The 20,138-nt window shown below is 41.7% G+C and overlaps 1 protein-coding gene across 1 annotated transcript in view; it reads right to left on the reverse strand.

Moving 5' to 3' along the window:
• The window catches only part of CSMD2 (CUB and Sushi multiple domains 2), a 616,179-nt gene that overhangs the window by 44,386 nt on the left and 551,655 nt on the right, over window positions 1-20,138 (reverse strand). The window contains exons 54-57 of the mRNA XM_059136925.1: window positions 19,091-19,264; window positions 16,242-16,430; window positions 5,020-5,193; window positions 785-967 (exon numbers count right to left, since the gene is read on the reverse strand). Coding sequence (XP_058992908.1) covers window positions 785-967; window positions 5,020-5,193; window positions 16,242-16,430; window positions 19,091-19,264 — 720 coding nt within the window. The remainder of the gene's footprint in view (window positions 1-784; window positions 968-5,019; window positions 5,194-16,241; window positions 16,431-19,090; window positions 19,265-20,138) is intronic.

The raw sequence follows: 20,138 nt of genomic DNA on the forward strand, positions 1-20,138 counted from the left end.
CAATGATACGGTTCCCTATTCGACTCCCAGGCCCCCCTTGCTAGGTGACTGTTTCATATGGTTTCCTTCCTCTTCCAGCACCTTCTCACACACCCTTATCTCAGCGGCTACACAGATTCCTCATTAAGAGAGTGCTATGCAGGCTGTATTTTAGAGAGAGATAGAGAGATCCTGGGAGCAGGTACAAAAAGTTGGACTCTGAATAAATAAAATCTTAAAAAAAAAAAAGTTGGACTCTGGGGAGAGAGGTTTTAAAATAAAGTTATTTTCAGAAATTCAAGATTGTGTGGAGAAATCTAATTTCTCCCCCTGGAGCTACCTCAGGAAACATCAGTAGGGAATTCTATTACCTTTAAAGGGTCTTTTAAAAATGAGATTTGTATTTCTTTGGCACCTTGGATATCTGTGTAACAGTCTCTTCCCTTAAACTAAACTCCAAGAGGGTGAGGTGGTCCGTCTCGGCACTACTGTGTCCCCAGCACCTAATACAGTATTTGGCACATGGTTGTTGTGCTGTATGGGAAATAAATGAATAAATGGGGCTAAACTTTGTTGCTTCTGGTTTCTTCCCCTCTTAGGTGAGGGTGGGGATTATGTTTATTTTTGGATTACTAGTGAGCATGACTGAGAACTCTCTGTTGACTACTATCCTCCAGGCCAAGGGTTCCAACGGGGCCGTGGATTTTGTCTGCGAGTGTGGGGGCAGGTGCTCAGGAGCAGGCAACTTGGGGGAAGAGCAGCTGGGGTGGGCAAAAGGGAAAAGCAGAATGGTCACATACATTACCTCCACACTCAGGCTGTGTGCCGCTCCATGAGCCGTTGGCTTGACAAGTCCGCTCAGACGATCCCCGGAGCATGTGGCCAGCTTCACAGCTGAAACGCATCAGACTGCCTGGGGCAAAGCTATCACCTAAACGGATGCCATGGGCTGGGATCCCTGGGTCACCACAGGTTCCCGTGCTGGTTCCTACGGATCAGAATCAAACAAACCCTCTTGTTTTAGCATGGAAGAGCTGGAAGTGGGGAACTGAGAAAGACCCTGGGCCAGTGCTAAGGGGAGGCATTGGGCCTCAGGAATAAGGGGGGTGAAAACTGACTGTCTTGCCCCAGTTAGTTGGACCTTACTTCCTGCCTTACTTCATGACTTACTACTCAGAGGTCAGAGAATACCAAGGTCTGAGCTCATGGGTAAGTCCCAGGGACCACATAGCAAAGGAAGAAAGCAGAGGGGAGGTTTTGTGGTGGAGATTGGCCTTTGCTCTCTGGCCAGTGACAGTGTGGAATGTCACTGGTCCAAGCTGGCCACATCACTTCCTTCTTCCTTTTACCTCTTCTCCACAATATCTGTGATTCTGCACCCTCTCTGTCCCCAGTTCCAGCATCTTAGCTTACCTGCCCAGCTATTGTGAGAGTCTCCTTATGTCCCCACCTCCTAAACTCTCCCTGTAACCCATTTTCCACTTTATCCTCAAACCTTGACAATGAACAATCACCAACCATCTGATCTTAATTCCTACTGAGACATCTCCACATGGGTTAAAGTCTAAACTCCTTAGTGTAGTTTTGTCTTCCCAACAGCTTGGCTTGAATCTGGGTCCTGGGGCATTCATTGAGGATTCCCTATTCACCAACTATGTAACACAGGTGAATTCTAGATGAAATGTTCTGGACTCTCACATTCCATTCTTTCTTTGCTCTTTGCCTCCTGCTACATTTCTGTATTCATCTGGGTCCTGGTATTGTACAGACCCACCCAAGAGGTGGAGGAGGGTAAAGAACAGGAGACAAAGCCACCAGGTTGAGGCTTGTGGGAACCAGCACCCCTCATTATACAGAGTTGTATAGGAGCCATCATAAGATCAGACTAGGCCATGGGAAGCATGAAGAAGGAAGAGGAAAATGAAGGAAAAAATGGCAACTTCATGAGAAGACAGAGTGCCATCTGATGTGGCATGTATCACCTCAGGAACCAACATGTACGGGCATCAAATGGTAATGTCTGAGTAAGCACGTTTAGTTTGTTGGAGTAAATAAATGTTTAAGTCATTTATACCCCACCATCTACCATTTATGTCTCTTCTTCTCGATCGTGGAATTATTTCCTTTTCTCATTCAGTTTCAGACAGTGAGAATACTCTATGATCCCATGTTGCTCTCTACCAAGGAAGGAGGATTCATTCAACCTTCAACTCAAACATTTGGGAAGAGAAGGCCCATCACATGTGGCTAGGTTTTCTTCTCTCTTGGGGTTTTCCAGAGTGCCGCTAAGGCAACAGGCTGCACAGAGTCCCCCTGAAGGCAGCTCTGATGATGAGAACACAAACTCCCACAATGGCTAGGTGACCTCAGCTGGAGCCTGAACAACAGGCCTGAGGGTGGAGGTCTCTGGTTCTGGGAGCTTATTCTGACAGAATAGTCCTCACCATAATGTTTGGGCTTTTTTGGTGACATAAGGGGGTCTGAGACAGAATATCGTACCATAGGGGCACATGGTAACTGTTGATCCTCTATGAGGTATATCAGTAAACAGTGACATTGCAGAGGTGGACAATGAACAACCTGAAGCATGTCTCAAATGCTAGAAATTTCTATATGTTCTGATAGCCCACACACTTATATTCTGTTATGCATCATCAATGCACAGGCCATACAGAATGAGGCTCAGAAATGTGACCTTGGATTTCTGAATACATATTTCTTAGGACTGGTGGGAGCTAGTGCTGCAAAAGATGATATCTGTAAGTTTCAGGAAGGGAGGAATTATATTCTACTCACAAGTGCACATCTAGTGTTACTTCCTAATCTTTTATTCTTCACACCTCTCAGTTTCTTATCTAAAGCATTTAAGATTCATTCATTTCTCAGCCTTAGCATTAATATAATCCCTTCTAATCCTGTGCTTAGAGGTCACCAGGAAAACTCTGCCCATGATTCTGGTCTCCGAAGTGTTTGTCATTCTTGATGGATACATGGGAGAAGTGACTGCAAAGTATTCTTCAGAATACTCATCATCAGCTATAAAACAGCTGAATGCAACATATGCCATAATGGGTGGGGTCCATGCCCTCTGAAGAGTCCTTTCTTGCTTTTTACTTTTTCATGTTCCCAGAGAGTCAGCTTGTTTCTAGTCTCCCTTGACCTTTGGGAGTGTGACTAAGGGAGTGTCCCTTTTTGCACATGCAGAACTGGTATTTAGGAAGTCACAAAATTAGGAAAGCTCGGGGTTATAAGGGTTTTGGAGGTTTTCTAGCTTAGTTCTCTGTCCCAGAATTGTTTCTGGGGCAGGTCATTTTTCAAGTAGGTCATTTTTCAGTATCTGTTAACACAACTCCAGAGAAGGGAAATTACATTGAGAAAAGATTTTGGATTCCATAACTTGGACCAGCAGAATGGCTGTGTGGTTGGGTTATATACGTTAATAAGAAAGAGAGGTTCAAGGCTTTCTTTCTGGCTTCTTTCTCCTGCACTTCCATTTCCCATGGAGAACAAAGATCCCCAAGATAGATAAAATAGGCTTTAAGAACACGATTGGCCCAATACCTTAGAGAAATGTCTAGAGGGAGAATCTACATAAAGGGACAATTCACAGAAGAGACTGGGGCATTTGCATTTGGATGGGAAATGAAAGTCTTTCCTCTTTGGAATCTCTTTTCCTCTTGGAACTTGCTCTGTGGATAATTCGGGAGACAGGACTCTGTCTTCTCCATTCCAACCTCCCCAAGTCACTTCCACCAAAAGTCCAAACAGAATGAAGTTAGGGGCCTGGTTCATAGGCTTTCCTCTAGTCCAGGCTAAAGGGTCTCCATGGCTAATACATAGTTCCACCCAATTCATGAAGTGAGTGATTTATGAGATTAATAAAGGTGAGGGGCTGAAGTCCTGGGTGGTAATATAGAGTGATGTATCTAGAACTGTCCTAGGCAGCCAGCAGCCCTTTGAAACAGTGGCCAGTACTTGAGGAATTTCTTCTTTCTGGGGAGACCCAATCAATATTTGATTCAATATTCTGGAAGTGTCCTGAATTTTGGGAGTCAGATAATCTGGGAACTCAGATTGCAGGAAAAGCTACATGTCTTGTGGGTGAGGTCCCAAGCCAAGGAGAAGGAGGTTGTCTGTAAGAGAAGGAGGTTGGGATTCTCACCTCTAGAGGGGGTCTGGCATGGGAAGGGATGGGGGTTAATATCAATGCCAAGGTGGACCCCTGAGGAACCTAACGTTACATAAGAAGTTGACTTCTTGGGGTTAACACACCTTATGGGATCCCTTCTGGGGCCAGGCAGGCTCATCTCAAAGGAGACCAAGTTCAAGGGTACTAATTTTGGGGTTAGTGATTTCTGTCATTGGTGGGATAATTCAATTTCAAATATTTTGTTCCGTTAAGACATTATAGATGAACTTCTGGTTTGTATAATATGGACGCAAGAGCTTTGTCACATTCTTAAATCTGCTCTTTGGATAACATCTGTCAGTATCCTCATAGAGATTAATACTAAAACAAATTTATTAATAGGAAAAGTCTGAGATTGATGTATAAGGGCAGTAGGGGAAACTAGGCAGCCTAGACACAAGACAAGTTGGGGAGGAGGCAGTGATAAGAAAGAAAGGGAAACAGGTTCGGGCCTTGGAGTTCCAAACAGGGAAGAAAGAACATGGGGGTGGATTTGGACCTGGGCCCAACAACAGGGAGGCTTGGACTCTTCTCAGAAACGTATGGAAACAAGTGTCTGGACAGGATTCTGACCACAGGGGACCTCACAAATTTTCATTCTTCCTAGTTTTGCTACACTGTGTTGTATGGGCTTGGCCAGAGCAGACCAAAGGGAAGAAGCTGGGCTCAGACCACCAAAGGCTGAAGTCCAATTGGGACCTCTGATAGCTGTGCTCTCTGCCTATGAGATGGGGATCTAAAAGGTTGGCTTCCCTCCTGCCCACCTGTCACACTCACATCTTGGGAGTTTGTCCACCTCCCCCAAGCCAAGGGTTCCACAGGACCCTGCCCCCTCATGCCAATCTCCATACCTGAGCAGTGGGGGAGGGAGCCAGTCCAGTGTCCATCCAGCCCACACATACGGGTGGCATTTCCGACCAGAGTCCTCTTGCCGGTGCAACTGTAACGCACGACTGCTCCCACGGTAAAGCTGTCCCCAGACATCTGGGCATGGGGTGGGGAACCCGGATGGCCACAGGACACCACTGTGGGAAGAACAAACATATCAGCAACTCTGCAAAGGGATGGCTTGTCATCACAGGACACGTGCTAGCTTGCCATAGTGACAGGTAGAGAAGAAAAGAAAGCCTGCATTATCTACTGAAGTTTGTTTCCTGTTGGCACAACTACCTGACATTAGCAGACAATGCCTACCCACCTTGCTGTACATTTTCAGTATCTGTGAAATGAAGAGTAATACCTGTTGTTTTAAGAGTTAAATGAGATAATACCTGGGAAACTGCTCAGCATGTAGCAGGTATGCAATAATACCTGTTTTCTTTCTTCTTTGCCTCTTGTGCACACCTCTCCCTATTTCTTCACTGCCTTAGGACATACCCAAGGTGTCTCTGGCAGAAAGGTGGTACACATAGCAAACATAACACAGAACAGACAACCTGTCATCCTAGGACTGTCTGCACTGGCTACAGGTTCCCAAATAAGGGCCAGTTCTAGTCTTTTCCCAGCTGCATCTTATTTATAGATGCCCACAGCAATTGTCCCCAACTTGTCCCCTTCAGTCTGCAAGTTCCCTCTTCTGAAACACCAAATTGTAACTGAACACCACTGATAAGATTAGAATGCCAGATTATCTTAAGAAAATGAAAGCCCTAGCTTGAAAAGAACCCTATGTTCACTGCAGCATTAGTTATAGTAGCCAAAACAAGGAAGCTACCTAAGTGCCCATTGCCAAATGAATGGATAAAGAAGATGTAGTGTATATATACAGTGGAATGTTACTCAGGCATAAAAGAATGAAATCTTGCCATTTGTGGTAACATAAATGGACCTCGAGGGCACTATACTAAGTGAAATAAGCCATTCAGAGAAAGACAAATGCTATGTGATCTCAATTATATGTGGGATCTTAAAAAAAAAAAACAACAACAACAACAAAAACCCAAACCCAAACAATGGAACCTTTAGATACAGAGAATAGATTTATGGTTGCCAGAGGCAGGGGATGGGAGGTGGGCTAAATGGGTGAAGGAGGTCAAAAGGAACAAACATTAATAAGTCAGAGAATGTAATGTACAGCACAGTGACTATGGTTCCTAAAACTGTGTTACTAATACTAATACTTTGAAAGTTCCAAAATGTGAGCCAAGATGCCCTTCAACAGATGAATGAATAAAGAAGATGTGGTCCATATACACAATGGAGTATTACATAGCCATCAGAAAGGATGACTACCCAACTTTTGCATCAACATGGATGGGACTGGAAGAGATTATGTTAAGTGAAATAAGTCAAACAGAGAAAGTTGGGGCACCTGGGTGGATCAGTGGTTTAAACCTCTGCCTTCAGCTCAGGTCATGGTCTCAGGGTCCTGAGATCAAGCCCCGCATTGGGCTTTCCGCTCGGTGGGGAGCCTGCTTCCCCCCTCTCTCTGCCTGCCTCTCTGCCTACTTGTGATCTCTCTCTCTCTCTGTCAAATAAATAAATAATCTTTTAAAAAAACCAGAGAAAGTCAATTATCATATGTTTTCACTTATTTGTGGAACATAAGGAATAGCATGGAGGACATTAGGAGAAGGAAAAAATGAAGGGGGAGAAATCAGAGTGGGAGACAAACCATGAGAGACTACGGACTCTAGGAAACAAAGAGAGGGTTTTAGAAGGGAGGGGGTTGGGGGAATGGGTGAGCCTGGTGATGGGTATTAAGGAGGACATGGATTGCATGGAGTATTGGGTATTATAAGCAAACAATGAATCATGGAACACTATATCAAAAACTGATGATGTACTGTACTAACATAATACAATAAAAATGTACATCAAAAATGTACATCAAAGCAAAAGTGTACATCAAAAACTAATGGTGCACTGTACTAACATAATACAATTAAAAAAAAGAAAGTTCCTAAGAGACTAGATCTTAAAAATTCTCAGAAATAAAATTCTAAAGCTGTGTATGGTGATGAATGTTAATTAGATTTATTGTGGTGAACATTTCACAATGCATACAAATACCAAATCATTATGTTGTATACCCAAAACTTATGTTGCATGTCAATTATATTTCAATTAAAAAAGGAAGATGAGAATACCAGAATTGAGATGTACAAGATAGAGCAGGGCAATGCTCAACGTCACTGGGTTTGCTTCACATTGTTTTTGTCATAGCTGATCCCAGTTTCTTTCATTTACTCAACACATATTTATTGAGTATCTGTTATATGTTAGGCACTGTTTTATATGTTTGGGAGGAGAATCTATGCTCTTATGGAAATTATACTCTAGTGGAGAAGAGAGACTATAAACAAAAAACGTAGGTAATTCTAAGGGGCGTTTTGAAGAAAAATAAAGCTCCATCAGGAAAAAGGTATTTAAGGGTGGGCTGTGAGTGCTATTTTTGAGTAGGGTGGTTAAGGAAGAGCTCTCTGAGGAGGTTTCATCTGACCAGTGACTTGAATGATCTAAAGAGACCAGTCATGTAAGCTTTACAAAAGAACATTCTGAGGGAAGGAAAGGCCCCAGAGGGACAATGCGCTTGGTGTGTTTGAGGAAGAACAAGAAGGCCAAGCCTGCTGGAATGAACTGAGCAAGGAAAGAATGGAGGAGGACATGGAAGGACAGGTTGCCTGGAACCAGATCATGGTATAGAATTAAGATTTTATTATGAGCACACCTACTGGAGTGAGGTGATTTGATTTATTCTTTAACAAGATCTTTCTGGCTACAGTATAGAGAATGTTCCAGAGGCAAGAAAGAGGGTGGACTCTGTTTTGCCTCCTCTTGAATATGGGCTGACTTTGTGACCTGCTTTGACTATTGGAATGTGGTGGAAATGACATTGGGTGGGTTTTGGATTAAGAGACCAAGCCTCTTAATCTTCTGCCCTCATTTTCTTGGAATACGACTGCTACCATGTACGCAAGTCTGTCTTAGACTACTGAAATTACATGGAGACAGGAGCCATGTGGAGAGTAATCATGATGTCCTGGGCAATAGCTGGGACCAAGTTCCCTGACATGTTAGTGAGACCATCTTGGATCTAGCTCTAGATATAAAATAAAGATATAAAAACTTATCTCTATACCTATACCTATTTCTGTATCTATACAATCTCCAATTGGCAATTGTTTCTTTGGAGAACTCAGATTAATACACCTGCTAAGCCTTGAATTCTAGACTTACATCATTGTTAGAGAATACAAACAGTTGCTATTTTAAGTTTTGAGATGTTTGTTACACAGCAATAGATAACTAACTGGCTTCCCCCAGAGTGACTGATCCAGGAGAGCAAGGTGGAGGAAATATGTTTTATGACCTACTTTGTAAGTCACACACCACCACTTGACATAGACCAACCCTGGTACAGTACAGGAGATACTACATGAAAGCATGAATACCAATAGGTGGGGTAATCGGGACTATCTTCAAGACTGACTGTCCTATCACTGTGTGAATATACCACATTTTTTCATCCATTTCCTGTTGAGGGATTTTTGGATTGTTTTCTGTTTTGGGCGCACTGGGTGGCTCAGTGGGTTAAGCCTCTGCCTTTGGCTCAGGTCATGATCTCAGGGTCCTGGGATCGAGTCCTGCATCGGGCTCTGCTCAGCAGGGAGCCTGCTTCTCCCTCTCTCTCTCTGCCTGACTCTCTGCCTACTTGTGATCTCACTCTCAAATAAACAAAGAAAATCTTTAAAGAAAATAAAATAAAATTTGTCTTTGGCTAGTTTGAGGACAGTGTTAAATTATGATATTGTCTAATGGTCTCTGAAAATGTATATGCAATGCCTGAAATTATTTATTTGTCACTGGTTTGATCTAGACCACTTGGGTATTTGTAAAATTAGCAGCCAGAGTATACTCTATTGTTGTATTCTTTTCCTGTGTTTTTTTTTTTTTTTTCTTTTAAAGGAGAAAAAAGTCAACAATAAAAATGTTTGTGAGAAAAGATAAAACAGTGTCAATACCTTTTGGCTGCTGTGGGTAAGGAACAACAAGAAAAGGATGTAAGAGAATAATAAAGAGGAACAACTTATATTCAGTGTGCATTTGCATACAAATCAGGGAGGTGATGAACACAGAGAAGGTGAAATTCTACTGCATTTCTCAATTTGTCAATATAAAAACATTTAAAAAATGTTTTTAATGTTCATGCCCACGTCCAAATGGGATCTCCAGATCCTGCAGTGGCTGTTTAGTTTCTAACTGTAAATTAGTTACTGCAAATAAATTTAAATATGTACATAAAAATAGGCAAGCTAGATATTTAGCACTGCAAGTAATAGCAGACTTTCTTGCCTTACACAGAATACATATATAACAGGGGATGGAGGAAAAAGTATAAAATTACAATTAAGCAAAAAACAATAACACAAATTAGAATTTATGGTTGGGTGTAGGCTATGCTGAGTCCCACAGTAAAAGGAAAAGAACCCCATGCTGGCTCCTAGACCCCAAATATGGAGACTTGTACCAATGGCTGGCCAGCCTCCAGGGCTTCCACTGTTTTCTAAAGCACTTTATCAGGGAAATAGCGTATGATATAGACCTGAGTCATGCATTTTCCTTGGTCCCTGCACATCTGTGCCAATTAAAACAGTTTGCTTTTACCTGGAAGGAACAGCTGATTTTCACTGACTGATTTGATCAGGGGATATGTAAAGTACTCTACAATTTTCTATAAGCCCATTCACAGGTATTTTTGCCTTCCAGAAGTAAAAATTCAAGTTAGCCTACACTAAAATAATGTCAAGATAATCATGAAACATCAGTGAAAATGGTTTTACTGAGAGTCACTTGGGATCTTATAGGCAGTGAAAGTTCCTCAGGGTCTTGTGTTTTTGAAATGTTCTCATCAAATCAAGGGAAAAACTTCTTTACTTTTCCCCCATCAACAAATGAATAATCTAATTGGGTCCTGGTGTTGGCATATCATCTTTCTGGAAGTCCTGCTGAAGCTCATATTCAGAGTGAGTAACAAACATTACTGTCCTGGGGAAATCTGCTCTAAAAAGAAGAGCAGATCTGCCTCTTAGTTTTGGTTTTTATGTCCCCAATAATGATAGAATGCAGTGGTCTCAGTAATTAGTGAAGGCAGAGTTTAGCACCTTGTAAGTCCCAAATGAGAAAAAGAAGTTATAATTGGTTTTTTGGAGCAAAAAGTATCAGCAACTACTGAGCATTAGTCTTTTTTAAAAAAAAAAAAATTTTTTTTTAAAGATTTTATTTATTTGACAGAGAGAGAGAGAGAAATCTCTGTCAAGTAGGCAGAGAGGCAGGCAGAGAGAGAGAGGGGAGGAAGCAGGCTCCCTGCGGAGCAGAGAGCCCAACGTGGGGCTAGATCCCAGGACCCTGGGATCATGACCTGAGCCGAAGGCAGAGGCTTTAACCCACTGAGCCACCCAGGCGCCCCCATTAGTCTTTTTTTTTTTTTTTTTTTTTAGAGATAATGGCTAGCTTGTTTCTAGGCTTTGGCTAGACTCAGACTTCTGCAAGACTGAAAGCCTAGTTCATGGCTCTGGCAGATTAAGATCAGTCCAATAAGAAATCACAATGGAAACATAATAAAACATATGAGAAATAAGTCATAGTAAGTGAAAATCAGCAGGAACAATGATAGCAGAATTAGTCATAAAGATGATGATATTGTAATGATCAGATATAGAAGGCATTATATGTATATTTAATATGTAAAAGACATAAAAAGACATGTTTATAGAAGAACAGTACACTATAAATAATCAAGCAAATTTAAACAACAAATAAAACATTTCAAATACAAAAGAAATAAGTGAAAATACAAACTCAATGAATGGTTAAACCTCACCTAAGACATAAGTAAAATGAATAATTAGCAAATGGTAGGACAGACAAGCTACTATGAACAATTTTTAAAGAACAAACTTATCTGTATAGCAAAATAATGAGAAGATTTGTAGGAAGAGGTGAAAAGCCCACCAAGCCTACTGATAGCTGATTATCTAGAACAGAATTTTAGTTCAACTTTAAATTAGGAGAAACAAACAGGGTTTTGGAGAGAAGGGGTGTTGGGATATGGGTGAGCCTGGTGGTGGGTATTAAGGAGGACACGGATTGCATGGAGCACTGGGTGTGGTGCATAAACAATGAATCTTGGGACACTAAAAAAATAAAATAAAATTTAAAAAACTTAGTTCAACCTAAAAGACTCCCAATAATATTAATGTAAATTACTAACAGGGAGAGAACCGGGGAAATCTATCAGAGATGGGAAATATGAATAAGAGTTTCAGACAGAGAATTGCAGAAGAAAGTCTAATGTTGGAGTCCCAGAAGTAGTGAAGGAAGAAAATAAGGAGGGACAATATTTATAGAAATACATAGCTGAGAATTCCCCAGATGTCAAAAAAGCCAGGAAGCTTAATGAATCCTAAGAAGGATACATAAAATATTTAAACACAATGTAAAAGAATTCAGAATGCCAACAAGAAAGAGAGGATTTTAAAGTCAGTGAAGTCAAAACAAAATAACCAAACTACCTAAAAGGTATAATGACTAGATTGAAAGCAGACTTCTCATTAATAATAAATGCCAGCAGAATCCACCAAATATGTCTACTTGGAATTCTGATCCAGCTAAATTATCACTTAATAACTACAGAAAATGCAGAAAACCAAAGACAGTGACAGACTTTATAAAGGAGTGAAAGACTGATAGCTGGCTTTTCCATAGCAATAAAAGAGGTGAGAAGATATTAAAAAGATTTCTTTAATGGGTTGAGAGAAAATAACTGTCCACCTGGATTTCTTAACCCCCCCCAAAATATCCTTAAAAAACGAGAGACAAATAAACATATCATAGCCAAACAAAAACTGAATGCTTGCCACCTGCAGATCTTCATTAAGTAGGATTCTAAAGGATGCCCTTCAAATAGCAGGAAAATGTTCCACGAGGAAGGACAAGGCATAAGAAGAAACAAAAAAACAAAGAAAGTGGCAAATATGTCAATAAATCTAAGCAAAAAATAATTGCATAAAACAACAGCAATAATATATTGTGAATTAAAAAATAAGGCAAAATTGAGATATAAGAAAACAATAATGTAAAAGTCAGAAAAGGGTAAATGAAGTTAAAGTGTTCTAATGTTCTTGTATGATAAAGGAGGAAGAAAGATTAACTCCAGATTTTGATAAGTGAAATGTTCCTGCTATAATTCCTAATGTAGCCATTAAAATGTAGAGCATATAACTTACTTATTGGTAGAGAAGAAAAAAATGAATTATAAAAATAGTTAAGCCAGTAAAAAAAGAGAAAAAAAGAAACTGAATGGGTAGAACAACAGAAAATACAAAATAGGATGGTAGACTTAAAATTTAAATATGTCAGTAGTTTGACATGTTTAAAGTGACCAAAAAAAAAAAAAAAAAAGACTTTTAACCAAGAATTCTATAGCTAGCAAAACTATCCTTCAAACATGAAGGGGAAAATATTAAGACATTCCCAGACAAATAAAGACTGAAAGAATGCACCATTAGCAAACGTAGAAAAAAATTCTAAATTATAAAGAAATTCTACAGGAAGTCTTTCAGGCTGAACTGAAAGGACTTGAAGGCACATGAAGAACTAAAAAACCCTGGTAAAGGTAACTACATAGGTAAATATAAACTACAGTATAAGTTTATTTTTTTTGTTTGTAATTTTTCTTCTCTTAGCTGAGAAATGGCCTGAAGCAGTAATTGGAAATCTGTGTTGGTCGGCCTGCAATGTCTAAAGATGTAATTGGTATAATAGTAACAGCACAAAGGACAGGGGAGGGAATGAAATTATGTAGGAGCAAAGCTTCTGTATACAACTGAAATTAAATTAGTATTAATACAAACCATGTTGTTATAAGTTAAAATGTTGATTGTAATTTTCAGAGTAACCACTATGAAAATAACTTAAAAATCCCACAGTGAAATAATAAAGAAATTAAAATGTTACATTAGAAAAGATCTATTTAATGAAAAATAAAACAGCAATAGGAGAATGGAGAACCAAAAAAACCTCACCAAGCCCAAAAACTAAAAAACACAAGGCCATAAAATACATAGAAAACAAATAGCAAAATGGCAGATGTAAAACCTACCTTATCAATAATTACATTAAATGTTGATTAAACACCATAAGACAGATATCACCAAAATAGAAAAAAAAAACATGATCCAACCGTATGCAGTCTAAAAGAGACACACTTTAGATTCAAAGATACAAATAGACTGAGAATAAGATATGGGAATAGATATACCATGTGTACAGCAACCCAACAGAGGCTGGCATGGCTATCCTAATATTAGACAGGATAGACTCTGAGAAACAAACTGAGGGTTGTAGAAAGGGAAATGGATTGGGGATTGGGGTAAAAGGTGATGGGCATTAAGGAGGTCAAGTGATGTAATGAGCACTGGGTATTATATGCAACTAATGAATCATTGAACAAGGCATCAAAAATAATGATGTACTATATGTTGGCTAATTGAGTTTAAAGAAAAAAATAGTCATTAAACACCAAAAGTATATTTTCTAGAGATTAGAAGGTTCGATCCATCAATAAGATATAAAATTATAAATATATATGTACCTAACAACAGAGATCCCAAATACATGAAACAAAAACTAACAGAATTGAAGGGAGAAATAGACAAATCAACAATAATAGTATGAGATTTCACTACCCCATAGAACAACATGACAAAAGACCTACAAGAAAATATAGTGACCATGCTATAAACCAGCTAGACCTCACAATCATCTGGAGAATACTCCACCCAATAATAGCAGAAAATACTCTCTTCTCAAGCACACATGGAATATTCCCTAGGATAGGCCATGTGTTAATTCCTAAAATAAGTCTCCATAAATTTAAAAAGATTGAAGTTATGAAAAGTATGTTCAACTACAATGCAATGAAATTAAATGTAACAGAGAAAAGTTTGAAAAATTTACAAATATTATAGAAATTAACCAACCACTCCTAAATAATCAATACATTAAAGAAGATATTGGAAGAATAATTAGAAAATACTTTGAAGTGAACAAAAATGAAAACAAAACATACCAAAACTAATGAGATGCAGCGAGAGCAGTGCTCAGAGAGAAATTTATAGCTGTAAATGTCTACATTAAAAAGAAGAAAGATCTCAAACCAACAGCCCAACATTTCCCCTTAATGAACTAGGGAAAAAAAGACCAAATTAAACCCAAAGCAAATAGAAGAAAGGAAATAACAAAGTTAATGGCAGAGATAAAGAGAAAAACAATAGAGAAGAGAAGCAAAACCAAAAATTGGTTCTTTTAAAATATCAGTAAAATTGACAGGGATGCCTGGGTGGCTCAGTGGGTTAAAGCCTCTGCCTTCAGCTCAGGTCATGATCCCAGGGTTCTGGGATTGAGCCCCGCATCAGGCTCTCTGCTCAGCAGGGAGCCTGCTTCCTCCTCTCTCTCTGCCCGCCTCTCTGTCTATTTGTGATCTCTCTCAAATAAGTAAATAAAATCTTTAAAAAAAGAAAAATCAACAAATGTGGGGTTGCCTGGTGGTTAAGTCAGCGAACTGTCCCACTCTTGATTATGGCTCAGGTCCTGATCTCAGAATTGTGAATAGTCCCGTTTTGGGCTCCATGCTCAGCAAGGAGCTGGCCAGAGAATCTTTCCCTCTTCCTCTGCCCTTACCCCAGCTCTCTCTTTTAAATAAATAGATAGATAGATAGATAATTTTTAGAGAGAAGAGAGAGGAGAGAGAATGATTCAAATTATTAAATAAAAAATGAAAATAGGGACATTACTACCAACAAAGCTTCTAGAAATAAAAAGGATTATTGAACATTATGAACATGAACAGTTATATACAAACAGATTAGATAATCCAGATGAAATGGACAAATTCTTAGATGTACACAGACTACCAAAACTTACTCAAGAAAAAGTGGACTATCTGAATAGAATTATAGCAAAAAAAAAAAAAATAGAATCAATCAATAATAAAAAAACTTTCAAAGAAAAGCCTAGAACTAGATGACTTCGCTGCTGAGTTCTATCCAGGTTTTAAAGAAGTAATACCAATCTTCCTATTCCTAAAAATAGAAGAGAAGAAGAGGGACATTTCCCAACTCATTTTAGGAAGGCAGCATCACCCTGACACTAGAGCCAAAGACATCACAAAGAAAGGAGACCACAGGCCAATATCCCTTACGAACATAGCTGCAGAAATCCGTAACAAAATACTAGCACATGAAGTCCAGCAGCAGATTAAAGGGATTATACCATGACCAAGTGTGATTTGTTCCCCGAGCACAAGAGTGGTTCAACAGAGGAACATCAATCAATGTAATACACCATATATTGACAGAATGAGTGGGGCACAGGGTCATTTCAATGGATGCAGAAAATGCATTTGACAAAATCCAATACCATTTCATGGTAAAAATGTTCAACAAACTAGAAATAGAAGGGAATTTTTTCCACTAGAAATAGAAGGGAAATTTCTAGTTAGGAAGGGAAATTACTCACTCATAAAGGAATTTACATAAACTTTCCAGCTAACATCATACTTAATGGTGAAAAATTGAAAGCTTTTCTCCAAAGACTAGGAACAAGAGATGGATGTCTGTTTTGCCACTTAAAAAAAATATTATTAAGTAGGCTCCATACCCAGCCTCCAGAGTCTGTGGCATTTCTGCCTCCATCCTTCAAAAGAAAGGGGGTCATGGGTTGTTTTTCTGGAAAAGCAAGGAAGGGGTAAGGTGGGAGAGAGTGTTGTGCCAGACAGCCTGTCGCAAAGGAAGGGACCCCTGAGAGCTGAAGAGGAGACTAACTACCAGAGAGGAAGGAGAATAGGCTTCTGGCCCAGAAGAAAGACAATACATGAACTGGTGTTGGAAGTAATCCTACAGGGCCCAAGGAACAGCCAGAGTGACTGCCATTGTGATCTCTCTCTCTCTCTCTCTCTCACATACACACACACACACACACACACACACACACTCAAGGAAGACTGTTCTTGGACATGGGCCACCCCATCAGTCTGCACGGGGGTCACTTAGAGTAGATGACCCCTACTTACAGAGGCACTGGGGGCGGGGACGATCCCACGTGCCATCACCCTGGCAGCTGAGCACAGGGGTACCCAGGAGGTAGAAGCCGTGGTTGCACTGGTAAGACACGGTGGTGCCATAGCTGAACCTGTGCGGGCCGCTGGCGTGGACTTGACGAACACTGTTTTCTTGGTGCCCAGGATCTGTGCAGTTGATGACTGTAACGGAATGGGACCATCAGACCCAGAAATACTTATGTGAAGATTTTCTTACGGTTTTAAATGAGAATTCCTAAGTCCCAACAGGCATGCATTCCCAGTAGGGCCATATTTCCAGATCGAAACTGGTAGCACAGAGCCGATCCCACCTGGGAAAACGAGCTGGTCCTCAGGCAGTTGTATGTTCTGATCACTGACCTTGATCACCTGGTTAAGGGATAGGTTTTTTCACATCTGGCTAAACTCCACCTCCCTGGAGAAGCCTTCCCACCTCCTCCCAGTCTGGTTAGCCTCTCCCTCCACAGTGCTCCCCTGCACAGACCTCTACTGCTAACTTTATCAGGCCTAATGAGGAGTTGTTGAATACAGGAGTCCCTGGATGGTGTGACTCCCTCATCTCTGGGCGCCCCATCCCTGACCCAGCAAAGCTCATCAGCTGAGAAACAGATACATCTGAGCTGACTCCAGCAGGGGCTGATCTTTTTCTGGAACATGTTTTAACCACTTTGAAGAGTATTTCAGGGAAAGATTGATATCCTGGGGATAAATTTGACTGCTACATGCTGAAGTGTTTCCAAAGCAGCTTAACTCAAAACCAGAGGGGTATTTTAGGATAATGACAGTACATTTATAACCCATGATGTGTGCTTTTGCTTTCAAAATGCTTACTGTGGTCTCCTACTCGTCATATAAGGTGGCGGGACAGGTATTTTTTTCTAAATTGGATAAGTTTTTAGAGTATAAGTTACTTTTACCTCTGATGAGCCTCTCTGAGGCTCAGAGAAGTTGGCATCACAAAATGAATACTTAGCATGTACTGACTGACACTCTTTACGGCCTGTGCTGTAAATCCAGTGCACCGAACACCAAGGGGTGTCCTGAGCAGTAAAGACACCCAGGAATTTTCAGGGGAGAGTAGGCTTTTCCCACCTTGGCACTATGCACATTTTGGCTGATAATTCTTTGTTGTTGGGGCAGTCCTGTGTATTACAGGATGTCTAACAGCACCCTTGGCCTCTACCCACTAGATGCCAAGAGATGCCCTCCACCTGTGACAATGAATAATGTCTCTAGACCTCTGTCCCCTGTTGGGGTGGGGAGATGGATAAAATCATTCCCATTTGGGAACTGCTGGTCTAGAGAGAAAGGACAAACCAGCAATTATTTTATTTAATAAGCACTCTGAAAGGTCTAGCAGAGAAGTTTCCAGAGGCACAAAGCTGTTTATCTTGCCCAGTGGAGGGGGGTGAAGCAGGAAGAGCTTCCAAGGCAAGGCCATGTTCAAGCTGGTTCTTGATTGTTGGGTAAAAGTCAAGAGGGACAGAGAAGAACCCATTCGACCGCCAGGGACTGCCCGGGGGTTATGCATGGTGTGGGAGAGGACACTGCAGAGGTTCAGTGCAGCCAGACCCCAGTACAGAGGTCAGGCCATGGCAAAGAACAGAACGGATGTGAGGGCAATGGTGAGTCTGGGAAGGTGTTTTAAACAGGGAACAATCCAATCAGATTTGCATTTGAGACAAGTCATTCTGTCAGCAGAAAAAATGGGCTGGCGGGAGCAGGACCAGAGGCCACAACTTCTAAGATTTTAGCCCATCCCTCGGATTCTGAGACCAGTTGCTGAGCTTGTTACTCTGGGAAGGGACCGTCACGGGTGGGAGCTGGAATTACAGGGGAATTTGCATCTCGTGTTGTGGAGATGGAGCACAGTTCTCGAGAAGGGGTGGGGGATAACGACACCCCCCAGCAGTCAAGTTCTAAACTCTTTCCTGCCTCAACACATGATCATAGGAAGGCACAACACCAGGTCATGGCAGTTGTTCCTGTGTTTTCTGGAATGCTCTTTCCCTCAAAATGGCATCTTCAAAGGTTACCAGACGGATGTTACTTTAGGGTTAGTTGTGATGCCTCTTGATTTATTTGAAAATCTGAGTCCTGTAACACCAGTTACAAATGACCTATGACACACTGCCAATCACCGTGCTCCTGCACATACTACAATGAGGAGCCATTGTCCCAGGGACTCTGTGTTCTCACAACAATAAAGACAATCCACCTCCAGGTCAGGGCTGGACTCATTCATGTTCTGCCCGAGTTGACGCTCCACTCAGACATCACTGAGTCTGCCAGGCCCTTCCTGGGATGAGGCAGCTCCATTCATCCCTACTGCTGTGACCAGCCTCGAAAATCTTTAGAGACTATTTCCTAAGTAGCCCAGATGGGGCCAGAATACCCTCTGCCCAGGGTCTTCCTTGGGTTCTGTTCTTCTTCCTGCTTCCTCTCAACCCCTATGCTCTCAGTTTTGTATTTTTCATTCTAACTTTCCTGCTTTTTTCTTTCTTCAGGAATGGGGCTTCATCGGATAATGATGAGTATTTGTCCTGTGCAATGTAAACAAGAAGACTGCTTCTCATTTCTATTTTGAAAGGCACACCCTGTTTGCTGTGCTTATGTAACCAGTGATGAAATCTTCACACAGATAGACATGGCTGTGTCTAGGGGTTGAGAAAATCCTCATTTATGACCCTTCTCTGCTCTCAGTCTTCCCCATCTGTGTCAAAATCACGCTAGGACTGAATCTGCTGGCTTTTGCTACTGGGTCACAGAGTCCCAAATGGCAGCAGTACTGGGGGCCAAGTGCAAGAAGAAGGGGGACTCACTTCTGCAGGTGGGCAGCATGTCGCTCCACTGCCCGCTGGCCAGGCACTGGGACCTAGCGGCCCCCTCAGCCACATACCCGGGATTGCAGACAAACTTGACCACATCGTTGAGGTTAAACTGGTTGCCCTGAGTGAGGCCGTTGACCGGGTTGCCTGGGTGTCCACAGGTAATTGCTGCAACCAAAACAGACAAGAGGTAAGTCCTCCTATTATTCTGAAGCCCCAGAAGCTCATCCTTTTCTCGCCTGGTATTTCTCATGAGCACAGGGGAAGTTCAGCCCTACGTCTAACTATGGTCTCTTTAGCAGAAAAACCTTTATCTCCTGAAATCAACATGTGGATACACCTTCTTCTGGGAAGGTGTATCTGTAGCTTGGACAACCCTAGAGAAATCCTTCTGTGACTCCCCATGGGGCCTCTGGCCTGGGTTGTAGGTCTGTTGTCTGGGTAGTCAGCCCTCCCTCCTTTTCTTGGTCTCTGTCCCCATGGCTCCCCCTCTCCACTCTCCATCCCGGATGTGATGGCCACCCCTTGGCTGGATTCAGACCCAGCCCATCTCCGGGCTGTGCTTGACAGAGCCAGAGTCGACACTCACCCAGCCTGAACAGAGGAACTGCTTCCCTGCCCGACCTGTGGGCTCCCCTTGCCCCACCCATGGTGCAGGCCAGCCTCGGGAAGCCGAAGCTGTTGTTGAGAGCACAACATTTCCCCTCTCCTCCTTCCAGATGAAGGAGTGATTTCTGGCCTTTCTCTGGGCTCTTTTGCTGATTCTGGCCTAGGTCATGTGGAGCAGCCGATCTGTGCTATTTGGGTAGAATGAATAGTCATGCTTGACCCGATTGGGCCCCTTCCTCTCAGGACCTAGTGCCCGTGGGCAGCAGTGCTCTCTGGTGCTCCTCTGAAGACGGCGCTCCCTCCTAACAATGGAGGGGTGCTGCCCCTGCAGTGTGTCTCTGATGGTGGCACTCCACCCCACCCTGGGTTTTTTCAGCAGACCCCACTGGGCTCTCATGTGAAGCTATGGCTTCTGACTTAAGCTTTATTAGTA

The sequence above is a fragment of the Mustela lutreola genome, chromosome 10 (genome assembly GCF_030435805.1).
Source record: "Mustela lutreola isolate mMusLut2 chromosome 10, mMusLut2.pri, whole genome shotgun sequence".
NCBI lineage: Eukaryota > Metazoa > Chordata > Mammalia > Carnivora > Mustelidae > Mustela > Mustela lutreola.